At 47.9% G+C, this 14735-nt stretch overlaps 2 protein-coding genes and 1 long non-coding RNA gene across 6 annotated transcripts in view; 1 reads left to right on the forward strand and 2 right to left on the reverse strand.

Moving 5' to 3' along the window:
- USP19 (ubiquitin specific peptidase 19) overlaps window positions 1–6640 on the reverse strand; it is a 46788-nt gene extending 40148 nt beyond the window's left edge. Inside the window, exons 1-2 of one of the 3 annotated variants that reach the window (XM_073569611.1) lie at window positions 6438–6638; window positions 272–549 (exon numbers count right to left, since the gene is read on the reverse strand). In XM_073569611.1, coding sequence (XP_073425712.1) covers window positions 272–413 — 142 coding nt within the window. In that variant the 5' untranslated portion in view covers window positions 414–549; window positions 6438–6638. Of the gene's footprint in view, window positions 1–271; window positions 550–6437 lie in introns of all 3 variants that reach the window. The other 2 variants (XM_073569609.1, XM_073569608.1) reach the window with 2 other exon arrangements.
- A 43-nt stretch (window positions 6641–6683) lies between these two features.
- LOC141084732 (uncharacterized) overlaps window positions 6684–14735 on the forward strand; it is a 62561-nt gene continuing 54509 nt past the window's right edge. Inside the window, exon 1 of the long non-coding RNA XR_012231096.1 lies at window positions 6684–6898. This is a non-coding gene — a long non-coding RNA (uncharacterized lncRNA). The remainder of the gene's footprint in view (window positions 6899–14735) is intronic.
- The window catches only part of LAMB2 (laminin subunit beta 2), a 57848-nt gene continuing 54306 nt past the window's right edge, over window positions 11194–14735 (reverse strand). For both annotated transcript variants that reach the window (XM_073569607.1, XM_073569606.1), the window contains 6 exons: window positions 14506–14650; window positions 14118–14325; window positions 13509–13650; window positions 13203–13379; window positions 12254–12413; window positions 11194–11762 (listed from right to left, as the gene is read on the reverse strand). In XM_073569607.1, coding sequence (XP_073425708.1) covers window positions 11626–11762; window positions 12254–12413; window positions 13203–13379; window positions 13509–13650; window positions 14118–14325; window positions 14506–14650 — 969 coding nt within the window. In that variant the 3' untranslated portion in view covers window positions 11194–11625. The remainder of the gene's footprint in view (window positions 11763–12253; window positions 12414–13202; window positions 13380–13508; window positions 13651–14117; window positions 14326–14505; window positions 14651–14735) is intronic.

The following is a 14735-nucleotide window of genomic DNA, read 5'->3' on the forward strand; positions in this document are numbered from 1 at the left end:
AGGAGTGAGGATATACCGTAACTGCTTCTCTGACAGCAGGGCAGAGCCATTTCTATGTTCTGTAAAGAAGAGTATCACTATACAGAGAGCTGGCTGTGGGGAGAGTGAGGGAGCGTGTGTCCAGCTGCACTCCGCGCATTACATAGGCGTGCACATTGCTATATATTGGGGGGCATCCACCTAAAAGCTGTGAAGTATCAGACACGGAACACTAGAATGAGGTGCAACTGGTTTGTAAAGAAAACAAAAATTAATAAATCCCAATACCGACCTTTCCTTGGCTCGGTGCTAGACACCATCTTGCCTTCCTTGCTTTCCTGGTTCACTCGATCCTTCTGCTTCTTTTTATTGATGACATCTTCGGTTCCTCCAGTCACCCTCCTCTGCCCCGTGCCCTCGGCAGGATGAGACATCTTCTGCCGCTTGGTGGAAACAGATGGGCCCCCGGGGTCTGTAACGGAGTCTCGGTCAGGGGTTCGACGTTTTCTACCTGGGCCAGCTATCTTGGCGACTCTCTGTGGTTAAACTCTCCGTCAAGGAAGAAATTATCTGCAATAAAGAGACGGAATCGGCCAAAAGCCAAATTATTTAAGCCTTTTTTCTTGAGCTTGAAAAAAAAAGATAAACAATTACCGGTACTGCAATTAAACATCTAAATAGCCAAATATTGGGCCCCATGGCCTTTTGGGGACCCTTAGTTAAGGGATTATTTCCACGATTTACCCTTCTTTTGTACCACAATGCTCAATAATTGACTAGTTGGAGTCATTATTACAGTAGTCATTTTCTTATGTTTATTCCACCACTGATACGTGGCTCTGAAATGCTCCACCAAAACAGATTGGTGGCGGCGCCCCATCCATTCTCTATGGGTTTGCCAAAGGACACTGACTACAGGACTCTGCTTTTTCCAGCAGTCCCATAAAAAAAAGTTAATGGAGCAGCGGCGTGGCCCCCAGTCGAATTTCAGAGTCCTGAAGGCCAGATCAGTGCATCCTTGGAGGTCTGAGAAACAGCAAACAGAAAAATATCACCTATCCTGTTGTGCATAACCCTTAAAAGCAAGTCTGTGAGGAGCCTGACAGCAAAACCTTACTGCAGCGTTACAGCCTTCAGAGCTGAAATCGTATGCAGGCATCTCGGGCTGGCGCATGCGCTGTACTCTACTCTACCTAAGGTCCATCAATGGGGCTGACTGCACACAGCAGGGAGCGTACGGCTCATGCACTGGACCGGGATAGCATAATGCAAGAACCAGTTTTCAGGGCAGAAGTTGGCAAGATGGAACTGTCAATCAAGGGAAAGGTCACGGCGTAGAGCAGGGTTTGATCCAGAAAACGTGCAGGGACCTCGATTGCCCTCCAAACACTTGGAAAGTGCTGCATGTTCCAGGTTCAGAGGCCACATAAGAAGTCCATGGAGGCAGGATCAGAGCTCTGTGCACCTCCTCCTGTCGCCTGACAAGTCAGAGCAGGGTAATGTTTCGCCTGCCCAGGTGAGGACAATCGGGTGCACTGAGAGCGAGGTGCAGGTGCAAGGAGGTACTTAGCCCCTGGATCAGCTATTCAGGAAACCCTGCACCTTAAGATTTGGGATAAACTTTGCCTATAGTGAAGCAGCTGACTGGAGCGCGCAGACATTGGTATTAATTTGGCCTCTAATCATGGGAGGCGCAGATGTGGGCTGAAGGATTACCCGGGCACCATCTGTGCAGAGGAATAAGAAGGAGCGTCGGCTGCCGTCTGTGCGATGAAAGAGGATTCGATTACAGCTGAATAACGGGACGACGGCACAATGCAAGAACCGCTGCAGACTGAGGACACACTGCACAGGCCGCACGGTCACAGTGACAACCCGTAACGGAAGCCACGGATCTATTCATGGTGGTTGTCAGCCAGTAACCCCTTCCTCCTCCACTGCCCTGTCATGAAACAGGAGGCTCAGGATGGAAGTTAGAGAGATAAGCGTATCAGAGTTATCAATAGAAAACGCAAAAAGTTAAGAAGCACCGGAATATATTTAGAATTATTCAAAATCCAGTCACCGGGGTGGACGGCTAAGAGCTGGAAAAAAAAAAGCTCATTGGTGGAAAGAGGGGATGGTGTCAGGAGTAGGACCCCCAACGATCAAAGCAACAAAATAAGTGATGTTCCTGGAGACATGACACAGGGTGATCATAGTCTATGCATAAAACGTCAAACAGTTAACAAATAAAAATATAGTAAAAGGTCTTGACAGGTCTTTACAGTAGCCAAAGATTGCAGAGCAGCTCTGCCCTAAGGATGTGTTCACACAGCGCATTGACGCTACAGGTTTGCTGCAGATTCTCAGCGCTGAATTTAAAGGGAAAGTCTACTGCAAGAAAAACAAAAAACATTTATTGCAGATTATGATACAAATCTGGAGCAAAATCTACAATTGCTGGGAACAAAATATTAGCAAAATTAAACAAAAAAAAAAAAAAAAAATTGTATAATCTCTACAATCATCATCACATGAACCAGAGACCCCCAAAGGACCAGAGGACGGAGCACTGAAACCAGCACTATCTTTTTTTTTTTGCCGTGAATTCTAAGGCAATTCTTGAGGCTTTTCCTAAACCGGCAGCGCTGGCGTATGTGCAGGATTATGTAACACTGTTTACACTTGCTGGTTTGGGTGATCACACACTTTGGCCGCAATCATCACTGGAAACATCTAGAAATCGGCTCCGAGCCAAAAACGCACTAAATATAGAACTGAACGAGTCTATAACAATAAGAAGAAGCAATTAAAATGGGGAGTGTCCAAATATTACTAACAATAGATTTAAATTATACTCCAGAGCTGCATTTGAAGTTCTGCAATTTTCAAAAATTCCTGCATATAACTGGCACTCTGGAAGAGTCATTTATACCAGCAATCTGATGTCAGAAACCCCCATGTCTTCCACTGCAGGTGTTCAGCTGAGCGGATAGTCTACAACCATCTTAACCACAGAAACATCTAGAGCACAGCCAGCAGAATAGTGAGTGCAGCTCTGGGGTATAATACAGGATGTAACTCAGGATCAGTAATGTAATGTATGTACACAGTGACTGCACCAGCAGAATAGTGAGTGCAGCTCTGGAGTATAATACAGGATGTAACTCAGGATCAGTAATGTATGTGCACAGTGACTGCACCAGCAGAATAGTGAGTGCAGCTCTGGGGTATAATACAGGATATAACTCAGGATCAGTAATGGTATGTACACAGTGACTGCACCAGCAGAATAGTGAGTGCAGCTCTGGAGTATAATACATTACTGATCCTGAGTTACATCCTGTATTATACTCCAGAGCTGCACTCACTATTCTGCTGGTGCAGTCACTGTGCACATACATTACTGATCCTGAGTTACATCCTGTATGTGCACAGTGACTGCACCAGCAGAATAGTGAGTGCAGCTCTGGGGTATAATACAGGATGTAACTCAGGATCAGTAATGTAATGTATGTACACAGTGACTACACCAGCAGAATAGTGAGTGCAGCTCTGGAGTATAGTACAGGATGTAACTCAGGATCAGTAATGTAATGTATGTACACAGTGACTACACCAGCAGAATAGTGAGTGCAGCTCTGGAGTATAATACAGGATGTAACTCAGGATCAGTAATGTAATGTATGTAAACAGTGACTACACCAGCAGAATAGTGAGTGCAGCTCTGGAGTATAATACAGGATGTAACTCAGGATCAGTCCAGGATCAGTAATGTATATACACAGTGACTGCACCAGCAGAATAGTGAGTGCAGCTCTGGGATATAATACAGGATGTAACGCAGGATCAGTAATGTAATGTATGTACACAGTGTCTGCACCAGCAGAATAGTGAGTGCAGCTCTGGAGTATAATACAGGATGTAACTCAGGATCAGTAATGTATGTAGACAGTGTCTGCACCAGCAGAATAGTGAGTGCAGCTCTGGAGTATAATACAGGATGTAACTCAGGATCAGTAATGTAATGTATGCACACAGTGAGTGCAGCAGCAGAATAGTGAGTGCAGCTCTGTGATATAATACAGGATGTAACGCAGGATCAGTAATGTAATGTATGTACACAGTGACTGCACCAGCAGAATAGCGAGTGCAGCTCTGGAGTATAATACAGGATGTAACTCAGGATCAGTAATGTAATGTATGTACACAGTGACTGCACCAACAGAATAGTGAGTGCAGCTCTGGAGTATAATACAGGATGTAACTCAGGATCAGTCCAGGATCAGTAATGTATATACACAGTGACTGCACCAGCAGAATAGTGAGTGCAGCTCTGGAGTATATTACAGGATGTAACTCACGATCAGTAATGTAATGTATGTACACAGTGTCTGCACCAGCAGAATAGTGAGTGCAGCTCTGGAGTATAATACAGGATGTAACTCAGGATCAGTAATGTAATGTATGTACACAGTGACTGCACCAACAGAATAGTGAGTGCAGCTCTGGAGTATAATACAGGATGTAACTCAGGATCAGTCCAGGATCAGTAATGTATATACACAGTGACTGCACCAGCAGAATAGTGAGTGCAGCTCTGGAGTATATTACAGGATGTAACTCAGGATCAGTAATGTATGCACACAGTGAGTGCAGCAGCAGAATAGTGAGTGCAGCTCTGTGATATAATACAGGATGTAACGCAGGATCAGTAATGTAATGTATGTACACAGTGACTGCACCAGCAGAATAGCGAGTGCAGCTCTGGAGTATAATACAGGATGTAACTCAGGATCAGTAATGTATGTACACAGTGACTGCATCAGCAGAATAGTGAGTGCAGCTCTGGAGTATAATACAGGATGTAACTCAGGATCAGTAATGTAATGTATGTACACAGTGACTGCACCAGCAGAATAGTGAGTGCAGCTCTGGAGTATAATACAGGATGTAACTCAGGATCAGTAATGTATGTACACAGTGACTGCACCAGCAGAATAGTGAGTGCAGCTCTGGGATATAATACAGAATGTAACACAGGATCAGTAATGTAATGTATGTACACAGTGTCTGCACCAGCAGAATAGTGAGTGCAGCTCTGGAGTATAATACAGGATGTAACTCAGGATCAGTAATGTATGCACACAGTGAGTGCAGCAGCAGAATAGTGAGTGCAGCTCTGTGATATAATACAGGATGTAACGCAGGATCAGTAATGTAATGTATGTACACAGTGACTGCACCAGCAGAATAGCGAGTGCAGCTCTGGAGTATAATACAGGATGTAACTCAGGATCAGTAATGTATGTACACAGTGACTGCATCAGCAGAATAGCGAGTGCAGCTCTGGAGTATAATACAGGATGTAACTCAGGATCAGTAATGTATGTACACAGTGACTGCATCAGCAGAATAGTGAGTGCAGCTCTGGAGTATAATACAGGATGCAACTCGGGATCAGTAATGTAAGTACACAGTGACTGCATCAGCAGAATAGTGAGTGCAGCTCTGGAGTATAATACAGGATGTAACTCAGGATCAGTAATGTATGTACACAGTGACTGCATCAGCAGAATAGTGAGTGCAGCTCTGGAGTATAATACAGGATGTAACTCAGGATCAGTAATGTATGTACACAGTGACTGCATCAGCAGAATAGTGAGTGCAGCTCTGGGGTATAATACAGGATGTAACTCAGGATCAGTAATGTAATGTATGTACACAGTGACTGCACCAGCAGAATAGTGAGTGCAGCTCTGGAGTATAATACAGGATGTAACTCAGGATCAGTAATGTAATGTATGTACACAGTGACCACACCAGCAGAATAGTGAGTGCAGCTCTGGAGTATAATACAGGATGTAACTCAGGATCAGTAATGTATGTACACAGTGACTGCATCAGCAGAATAGTGAGTGCAGCTCTGGAGTATAATATATGATGTAACTCAGGATCAGTAATGTAATGTATGTACACAGTGACTGCACCAGCAGAATAGTGAGTGCAGCTCTGGGGTATAATACAGGATGTAACTCAGGATCAGTAATGTAATGTATGTACACAGTGACTGCACCAGCAGAATAGTGAGTGCAGCTCTGGAGTATAATACAGGATGTAACTCAGGATCAGTAATGTATGTACACAGTGACTGCACCAGCAGAATAGTGAGTGCAGCTCTGGGGTATCACCATATCAGTACATGAATACTCTTGCTATGGTAGTTATCGCCTCCTGCTGCAGATTAGGATGGGGTCATTACTGATCTTCAGGTCCTCGCTGTCAGGACACTGAGCCTGCACAGAGCGGATTATCGCTGGACACAATACACGGATATAGACTGTATATATATCATCACTCCCCGGTAATCCCAGGCTATATATATATATATACACTGCAGACTCTCACTCTCCCCCCGCAGTCGCCTCCTCTCCCGGATTTGCCCGCAGTCCCGTCCATCGCCGGCGCTGACTCACCCTGAGCCTCCTCCAGTCCCCGCAGCTGGGAGGCGGTAAGGCCGCAGGAGGCCTCTCCCGGTGACGCGCACGGTCGCCGCCGCCTTTGCCCCTGGGCGGCTCGCTGTGGCACCATAGACCGTGTCCCGGCCTCTCGTCGCCGCGCAGCGCCCCCTCCGGAGCCGGACAACCATCCGCAGCCCCCGCCGCCTGCACTTCCTGAAACCGAGCACAATCCTCCCACGTGACCGGGGCTCTCCTGGGGTCATGTGACGCGGCCGCAGAGAAAGGGGGTGGAGCGAAGGCGTCAGGGCGAAGTCATGTGACCAGAAGGTGTGGTGATGACGTCACCTCGGGCTGTGATCGCTGATCACATGACCGAGTCCTTCTGGAGCTGGAGTGGAGGGCGGAGCTTTTTCTTCAAGGGATTCTCCACATTCATGTCGTTCTTTCTTTCCCCTTTGTCAGGATCTCTGCTTGCTGTAAGTGAATGGAAACTTTTTTTTCTCAATTTTTCATTCCAGACACTGAAAACCTTCAGCTGAGGGTTTGTTATATCCAAATTCAGCAACTGGGTCACAGAAAATAATAGAGGCTCTGGACCCCAGGCCGTCACGTCTGAGTTTGGCCGGAGGGGTTGAGCTATTATCTGAGGGACTACAGGCACCGACCCGGTGATAATCTGCCGTACTGCCCCCCACAGGCCGGACCCCCGGTGTGTACTGCCCCCCACAGGCCGGGCCCCCCAGTGTGTACTGCCCCCTACAGGCCGGGCCCCCGGTGTGTATTACCCCCACAGGCCGGGCCCCCCGATGTGTACTGCCCCCTCCCGGCCGGGCCCCCGGTGTGTACTGCCCCCTACAGGCCGGGCCCCCCGGTGTGTACTGCCCCCTACAGGCCGGGCCCCCCGGTGTATACTGCCCCCTACCGGCCGGGCCCCCCGGTGTGTATTACCCCCACAGGCCGGGCCCCCGGTGTGTACTGCCCCCTACCGGCCGGGCCCCCGGTGTGTATTGCCCCCCCACGGGCCGGGCCCCCGGTGTGTATTGCCCCCCACGGGCCGGGCCCCCGGTGTGTACTGCCCCCCACGGGCCGGGCCCCCGGTGTGTACTGCCCCCCACGGGCCGGGCCCCCGGTGTGTACTGCCCCCCACGGGCCGGACCCCCGGTGTGTACTGCCCCCCCACGGGCCGGGCCCCCGGTGTGTATTGCCCCCCACGGGCCGGGCCCCCGGTGTGTATTGCCCCCCACGGGCCGGGCCCCCGGTGTGTACTGCCCCCCACGGGCCGGGCCCCCGGTGTGTACTGCCCCCTACCGGCCGGGCCCCCGGTGTGTACTGCCCCCCCACGGGCCGGGCCCCCGGTGTGTATTGCCCCCCACGGGCCGGACCCCCGGTGTGTATTGCCCCCCACGGGCCGGGCCCCCGGTGTGTACTGCCCCCCACGGGCCGGGCCCCCGGTGTGTACTGCCCCCCACGGGCCGGGCCCCCGGTGTGTACTGCCCCCCACGGGCCGGGCCCCCGGTGTGTACTGCCCCCCACGGGCCGGGCCCCCGGTGTGTACTGCCCCCCACGGGCCGGGCCCCCGGTGTGTACTGCCCCCTACCGGCCGGGCCCCCGGTGTGTACTGCCCCCTACAGGCTGGGCCCCCGGTGTGTACAGGTGGAGCCCCAAGGGCCGCTCTTCACTAATTCCCTCCTAAAAGCTGCGATTTGCTAAAATATCACATGTTGTAAAACAACTTTTACGGTGCCGGGTGTACATAGATGGCAGCCACAGGGGCCCCCAGGAGATGCCCAAGCTGCCATGACGGCACCACCATCGCCCCGCCGTCTGTCACGATTAACCGCAGCATCTAAGGGGTTAAGCTGCTATGATTGGACTCGCCCCATATCTGCAGTGTGCAGGGGCGCAGATATCACAGACCACGGGGTGGTCCCCCCAGCGCTGTGGTCCCGGCCCGGGGCTCCCGGATACTGAATATTTAGCGCTTTGTAATCTTTATTGGATTTGTTTTCTTCTACACCCGAAAGGTGCCGGACGATGAAACGTTCCGGTTTATCAGACTGTCATAGAGACGCATGTAAGGGAAGCAAACACGACCTAAGGCCGAGTGCGCCCAGAAATCGCGCAGATTCCAAAACCGGGTAATGTGGAGTGCGGAGATCAGCCAATCTATCAGTCCCCGCTGATCCGATGCCTCCCTAGGTCCTGCTACCGTTCTCTCTTCACCAGTGATGATCTGTGATCGGTGCAGCTTGTGATTGGCTGCAGCGGTCAGGTGTGGATGTGATACTTCATCACTGGGAAAACCGAGACTATCGGGAGACCAGGGAACTGTAGGCAGAGGGGTGATAGTTGTTGGGACGGTGGCTTCACTTTGCACATTACGGGGGGCTTCTGTTATTATTCATTTAGTCATGGGTCCGCGGCAGTAATGTAACTACAGGGGGCACTCGGGGGGGCAATAATAATTATGAGGCACCTGGGGAATTAAGGAGCATTATTAATTGTTAAAGGCCTCTAAGGGGGCATTATTAATTTCTAATGAGCAGTGAGGGCATTATTAAGGAGCACTCAGGGGGCATTATTAGTTATTATGGGGCGCACGGGGGGTTATTGCTTTTCATGGGGCAGTCATGACATACTGCTTGAGGGGGCACTTGGAGCATTATTAGTTTATAAGGGGGCACGCAAAGAATTATAGCCTTCAAGAGGCACACATGGGGCAGTATTATTGTCTAGGACGCTAGAAGTAATTTAGCCACAGGGGCACTTTGGGGGGCATTATTAATTGTCAAGGGGGCTCAGACTTCTGTTTTTATTCAGTCACGGGTCTGAGGCAGTAATGTATCTACGGGGGACACTTAGGGGGCATTATTAAATGTTGAGGGACACAAATGGCATTATTAGTGGGGCACTTGGGGCATTAGTTTTAAGGGGCACACATGGGGCATTATTGTCATTTAATGGGCGGTTGTGACATATTGCTTGATAGGGGGGCACGCTGGGCATTATCAGTTTGAGGGGGGCACTCAGAGAATAGTAGCCTTCAAGAGGCACATATGGGGTATTATTACGTTCTAGGAGGCGCATTACAATAACTCCATTATTTCTAAAGATCAGTATTTGGGGTGCTACACCGTGGGAGCAGCAATAGACACAGAGTTGGGGTGTCAGCCAGACTGGGAGATTGTGCAGGTGGGGGGCTCTATACCCACTGTATTTGGTCCCTTTTCACAATGATAGAGGTGCTCTCTGGTTTGGGGGTCCCCTCATATTTTGTTCCCCCGTGTGCAGAATTCTTATATACCCCCTATAGTCCGAGGTGTAGAGATGGACTTAGTTGTTGGCTGCACGTTAATATTTGGGGAGATAAGCAGCCGCCAGACGCATCTAATGCCGCAGATTGCAGGGAAAACTAAAGGAGTAGGGCTAGATGTCGGGGTATCGGGCATTCTCGGGGCTGACCCCCGCGGTAGCATCCATTCACTTGAATGTAGACACGCTGCAGTTCCTCTGCACAGTAAAAGACAAGGGCACCACTGCACAAGGAAGATTTAAAGGGGTTGTCCATGGCTGACATATCGATGGACCATCCTCAGGCTAGGTCATCGATATCAGATAGTGGGGCTGGGTATCGGGCCCCCACCAATCTCCAGCTCCACGACAACCTGATGTAAACGGTGAACAGAACCGTAGCAGTTCAGCTTCATACATGGGTTAGTGGCCGCTCTCGGTACTGCAGCTCAGATCACATTCACTTCAATAGGAGCTGCAGTACTGAGATCGGCTGAAGGGGTCACAGGAGGTGCCCTTTAAAGACCATTTCTGCCTTTCCAGCCACGTTTTTAGTGTCCCTCCAAAATAAAAATAGAAATTAAGCAACTTTCAACAGGTCATCGATAAACCTTACCTGTTTTGTGTCCACAGCTCCTATGCAGACCAATGCGTCTTCATGTTAACAGAGAACAAAGGTGTTGGTTGTTGTCAGTCACAATGTAGGGCCTGATTACTCAATTCCAAGAAGTGTAAGGGGGTTTAAGTGATTTTTATTGTCTTGTTTCCATTGCTGTTTTTCTTCGCCTAAAGTCTCCGAAATTGTTCCAGTCAATTTTGCGGCTCTTTTAGAGTAAAAAAAAAAAAAAAATCACATCATCCACTAAAACGTTTGACCAAAAATTCCACCCGAACATAAAATTACTCCGAGGTGGTGGGAGGACTGGAGTGATGATTGCGCAACAACAACAAAAAAAAAAAGCGACTTTTAAAAAAGTTGCAATTGATAAATTGGCGGCAAACCTCCGTAAAACAAAAGCCAGGCATGCAATGGCGAACACATAAAAAAACCTAAAACGGGCGAACGCATAAAAATTGGTTTTAAAAAAGGCGCAAATTGTCAGAAGAATTTAGAAGAAATCAAAGATGTGCAAAAAAAAAACACAAAAAAAGGCAAAAATTAACTGGACCCGTATTCTGCATAGGAGCTGTGGACCCAAAACGGTGGAAAACTTGTAATCAAAACCTGTTGCAATATTGTATTTTTTTTTTTTTTTTACTTTGATATATTAAACACAAATTCGATGGTGAAGGTTGGACGCAGTCTTAAAGGGATTTGTCCAAGATTTCAAGAAAGTTCCTGAAAATGTAATAGAATAATAAATAAATTCTCTGCTAATTGAGCGCTGCTCTGGTGGTCCCCACCGTCCGTACGGCGATGACATCACGTCTATCGTGCCCCCTGACGATCCCTTTAAATATTATAAAACACGTAATGCAGTTTACATACGACGGGGACACTCCGGTCAGTTTTATTACAAGTCGACCACAAGGAGCTTGAACCTCAAAAGGCGTCTTGTTACGAAATGTGAAATCTGTGACAGCACACAAAATGAGGATTTAAAGGGATAATAAACTGCACCTTCCCCTTACGCCAGGTACATGGCTGCCTTCCTCTAGCATTTCTTCTAGAAAACCGCTCCACCTCAATTTACAGGTTGTGTCTGGTATTGCAGTTGATGGGACTAAGCGGCAATACCAGACACAACCTGTGGGCAAGGGTGGCGCTGTTTATTGAAAGCTGCTATGTTTTTCTAACCCCTTTAAATCGAGTGCATGCTTTTTTTTTTTTGCATAACGCCCCTTTAAATAATCAGACTTTGTGTGGGGGGAGCTGATTCCTGGCGCTTTGGTCGTTCCCGAGTGATTTTCTTTATTGACACGTGTTGTATATCTGGATCTGGTGGTTGATGGCCTCGAGGATGGTCTTCATCTTGTCTTCCAGGCCGTCCAGCTGCTTGGCTTTTTCTTGGAGGATAACCTCGTTCTTCTCGTACGACACCTCTAATTCTGTAACGGGTAACGGCGACGTTAGTGAATTTCACGTTTTCCTTACCGAAATGACATCACTCGTAAAATGGAAAAATAAAGCAACTTTGCAATCGGTCTTCATTAAAACTGTTCTTCCGTTTTATTCCTGCAGCTCCTACGCAGAGCTATGCATCTCCGTGGTAACAGACAAAAAACAAACCCTGCGTAGTCATAGCATAGCCCCTCTACTTCTGTCTAACCTCCATTTCTCCTTTACTTTGTACTGAGGGTGAAAGGGATGTGACGGCAGGATCAGACTACGCAGCGTTTGTTTGTTGTCTGTTACCATGGAGACGCATAGGTCTGCATAGGAGCTGTAGGCACAAAACGGTAGAATATATCTAACCACGATTTGTTGCAAAGTTGCTTCATTTTTCATTTTAGGTTTGTTGGGATTGTCTAAAATTAAATCTGGTAGTTTGGAATTTCCAATAGTCCGTCATTTTAAGCCTCATACTGTAAGATTTTACCTTGAAGCCTTTTCAGCTTATCCTGCGCGTTCTCCAGCAGCTGCTTGGCTTCGTCCCGTAGCCGATCCGCTTTATTCTTTGCGTCCTTTATGTTTTTCGCTTTGTGCTCTACAAAGTTCTGTACGGTTTTATACCGATCCTCCAGCTGTCCGTCCAGCACCTGTGAAAAGATACCGTGTATACTGTATATATTCACCTGTGAAAGGGTATGTAGACTTTTACAGTCACGTTATATTACTCCAATTTTTATATTTAATTTTTTTTTTTTTTTTTTAAAGCAAATCATTTTACAAATCTTTTTTGTTTAGTGTCTGCAGCTCCTACGCAGGTCTATTGTGTCTCCATGGTTACAGACTACAAACAAACCCTGCGTAGTCTGATACTGCAGTCACGGGTTGCTCTCATTGGTCCCCACTGTTTGTAGGTTACAAAGGAGCAGAAAGGCAAAGAAGGTAAGAAAGGATGTCAGGATCAGACTACGCAGGGTTTGTTTGTAGTCTGTTACCATGGAGACACATAAGGCTGCATAGGACCTGCAGACGTAAAACTGTAGAATTTAGATGCACTTGAGCACCAGAAAATTTGGCCTATTTAAGGGGTAGATATTTATGAAGCCTACAGAATTTGGCATATAATATATATTGGACTTGCACCAACCTCCAAAGTGTGGGGTCTCCAGACCCCCTTCCGTCCTGGGGAAGTAGCCATGAACACATACATGGCTGTGTCTGCCATAGAAATGAATGGAGAGAGCCACAGATATGTGAGGACACCGCATGCTCTTTCTGGATCTATTTTTCAGGACGGGGGATCAGTGGACCCCCATCTTGTGATCGATGCGGACCCCACTTTTGGAACTTACATTATATGTCATGTCCTCTAAATATGTCATAAAGTAAAAGTCTAAGATGGGAATCCCCCTTTAAGATAAAGACCCCCTGCACCGTACCTTCTTTGCATCGTTGGCCTTGTCCAGGGCGGCACCGGCCGATTCCTCCGCCCGCGTCGCAGCCAGGCTGTTCCCGGCTCGCATCACTTTGAGAGCGTCGATTTGCTTATCCAGGTGACCGACTCGATCCATGGCGTCATTGAGGCGACTCTCGGCGTTAGAGGTTTCTGACTGGATCTGGACGACAGAAGATGCAAAGAGATCACCGGCGTCAGCGGGATCAGACTACAAGAGGCTTGTTTGTAGTCTGTAACCATGGAGACGCATAAGTCTGCACGTGAGCCTGGATACCGGTCATTGTCTTACCGCAGTTAGCTTCGTCTCTGTGTCTATTATATCGCTGTTGGCACTTTGGATGGCGCCTTCTGCGGCGTTCTGTGCCCTTTTGGCATCTTCCAACGCTTTTTTCACCGACTCCGCCGCATTCTTCACATTCTCCGCGCGGTTCCTGAGAAAAGATTAACATGAAGAAGACGAGGTTCTGGGTTTAAAGGGAAATTCCGCCAAAGTTATACTTTCCACGAAGAGTCTTACAATCCAAGATAAAGGATAGCCATCATTAAAAAAAATTAAAAAAACAGTGATTGGTTAGGGGTCCAGGTGCTGAGCTTCCCCACCAATTGCTTAAATGATTGGTGTACTGATCTATACAAGTATATGAATCTGTTTTTAAAACGGACCCACAAGTGATGAAGTTTTAAAAAGTTGGATAACCCCTTTAAAAATTCATCAGATTTGGAGCGGCCTGCGACCACCACTAGAGGGAGCCATACGGATGTCGAGCTGTACAGGATCTGCTCTTTGAGCTCCCTCTGGTGGCAGCTGCAGGTAAATGCTATGATTGATGGATGTGATATGTGACACTACGTTCTGTCTCCATAACAAAAAAGATCAACCAGAAACCAAGAATCGTACTTCGCTTTCTTGGCCTCATTCAGCAACTGTTCGGCTCTGCGGACATCGGATGCCGTGTGGTCTAGAATGGCGTCTACGTTGGAAAGGGCGCTCACTCTGTCTTTGATTTCCTCGGCGAGGCGTTGGATCTGTTGCGGAGTCGCAGGAATGGAAAGGTCCAGGACACGGCTCGCCAACCTCTCTATGCTGTCTGGGTCAGCTCCCTCCTCTGCTCAATCAATACAGAATAAGACAGTAATCAATATCCAATGTGAACATAAGAGGAAAAAAAAAAATTTTCATGAATATTTATAAGGAAACCATCAGCAAGAAGACATGCTGGTGGTTTCCCATAATGATCTTTGTTAAAAAAAATGGGCTTTCTTTTCTAAGGAAATGTGTTGCTTACGGTTCAGGAAGTCTTTGATCTGCTGGATGAGCTGCTGAAGTTCTTTATTGGATTGTTCTACCCTTCCCTTGGTCTCGCTGGCTCGATCCAGTGTCGCCTGCGCCCTCTGTTTCGCTCTGTCTGCATTTGCCTTTGCCTCCGCCACCTGCATTGCGAATGGAGAAAAATGATAAAGTAACTACACTTTGAAAAAAACTTTTTAACCCCCACACACACACTGATTAGTTTTA

Source organism: Dendrobates tinctorius, unplaced genomic scaffold, assembly GCF_039654945.1.
Source record: "Dendrobates tinctorius isolate UK_male_01 unplaced genomic scaffold, ASM3965494v1 ptg000027l, whole genome shotgun sequence".
Taxonomy (NCBI): Eukaryota; Metazoa; Chordata; class Amphibia; order Anura; family Dendrobatidae; genus Dendrobates; species Dendrobates tinctorius.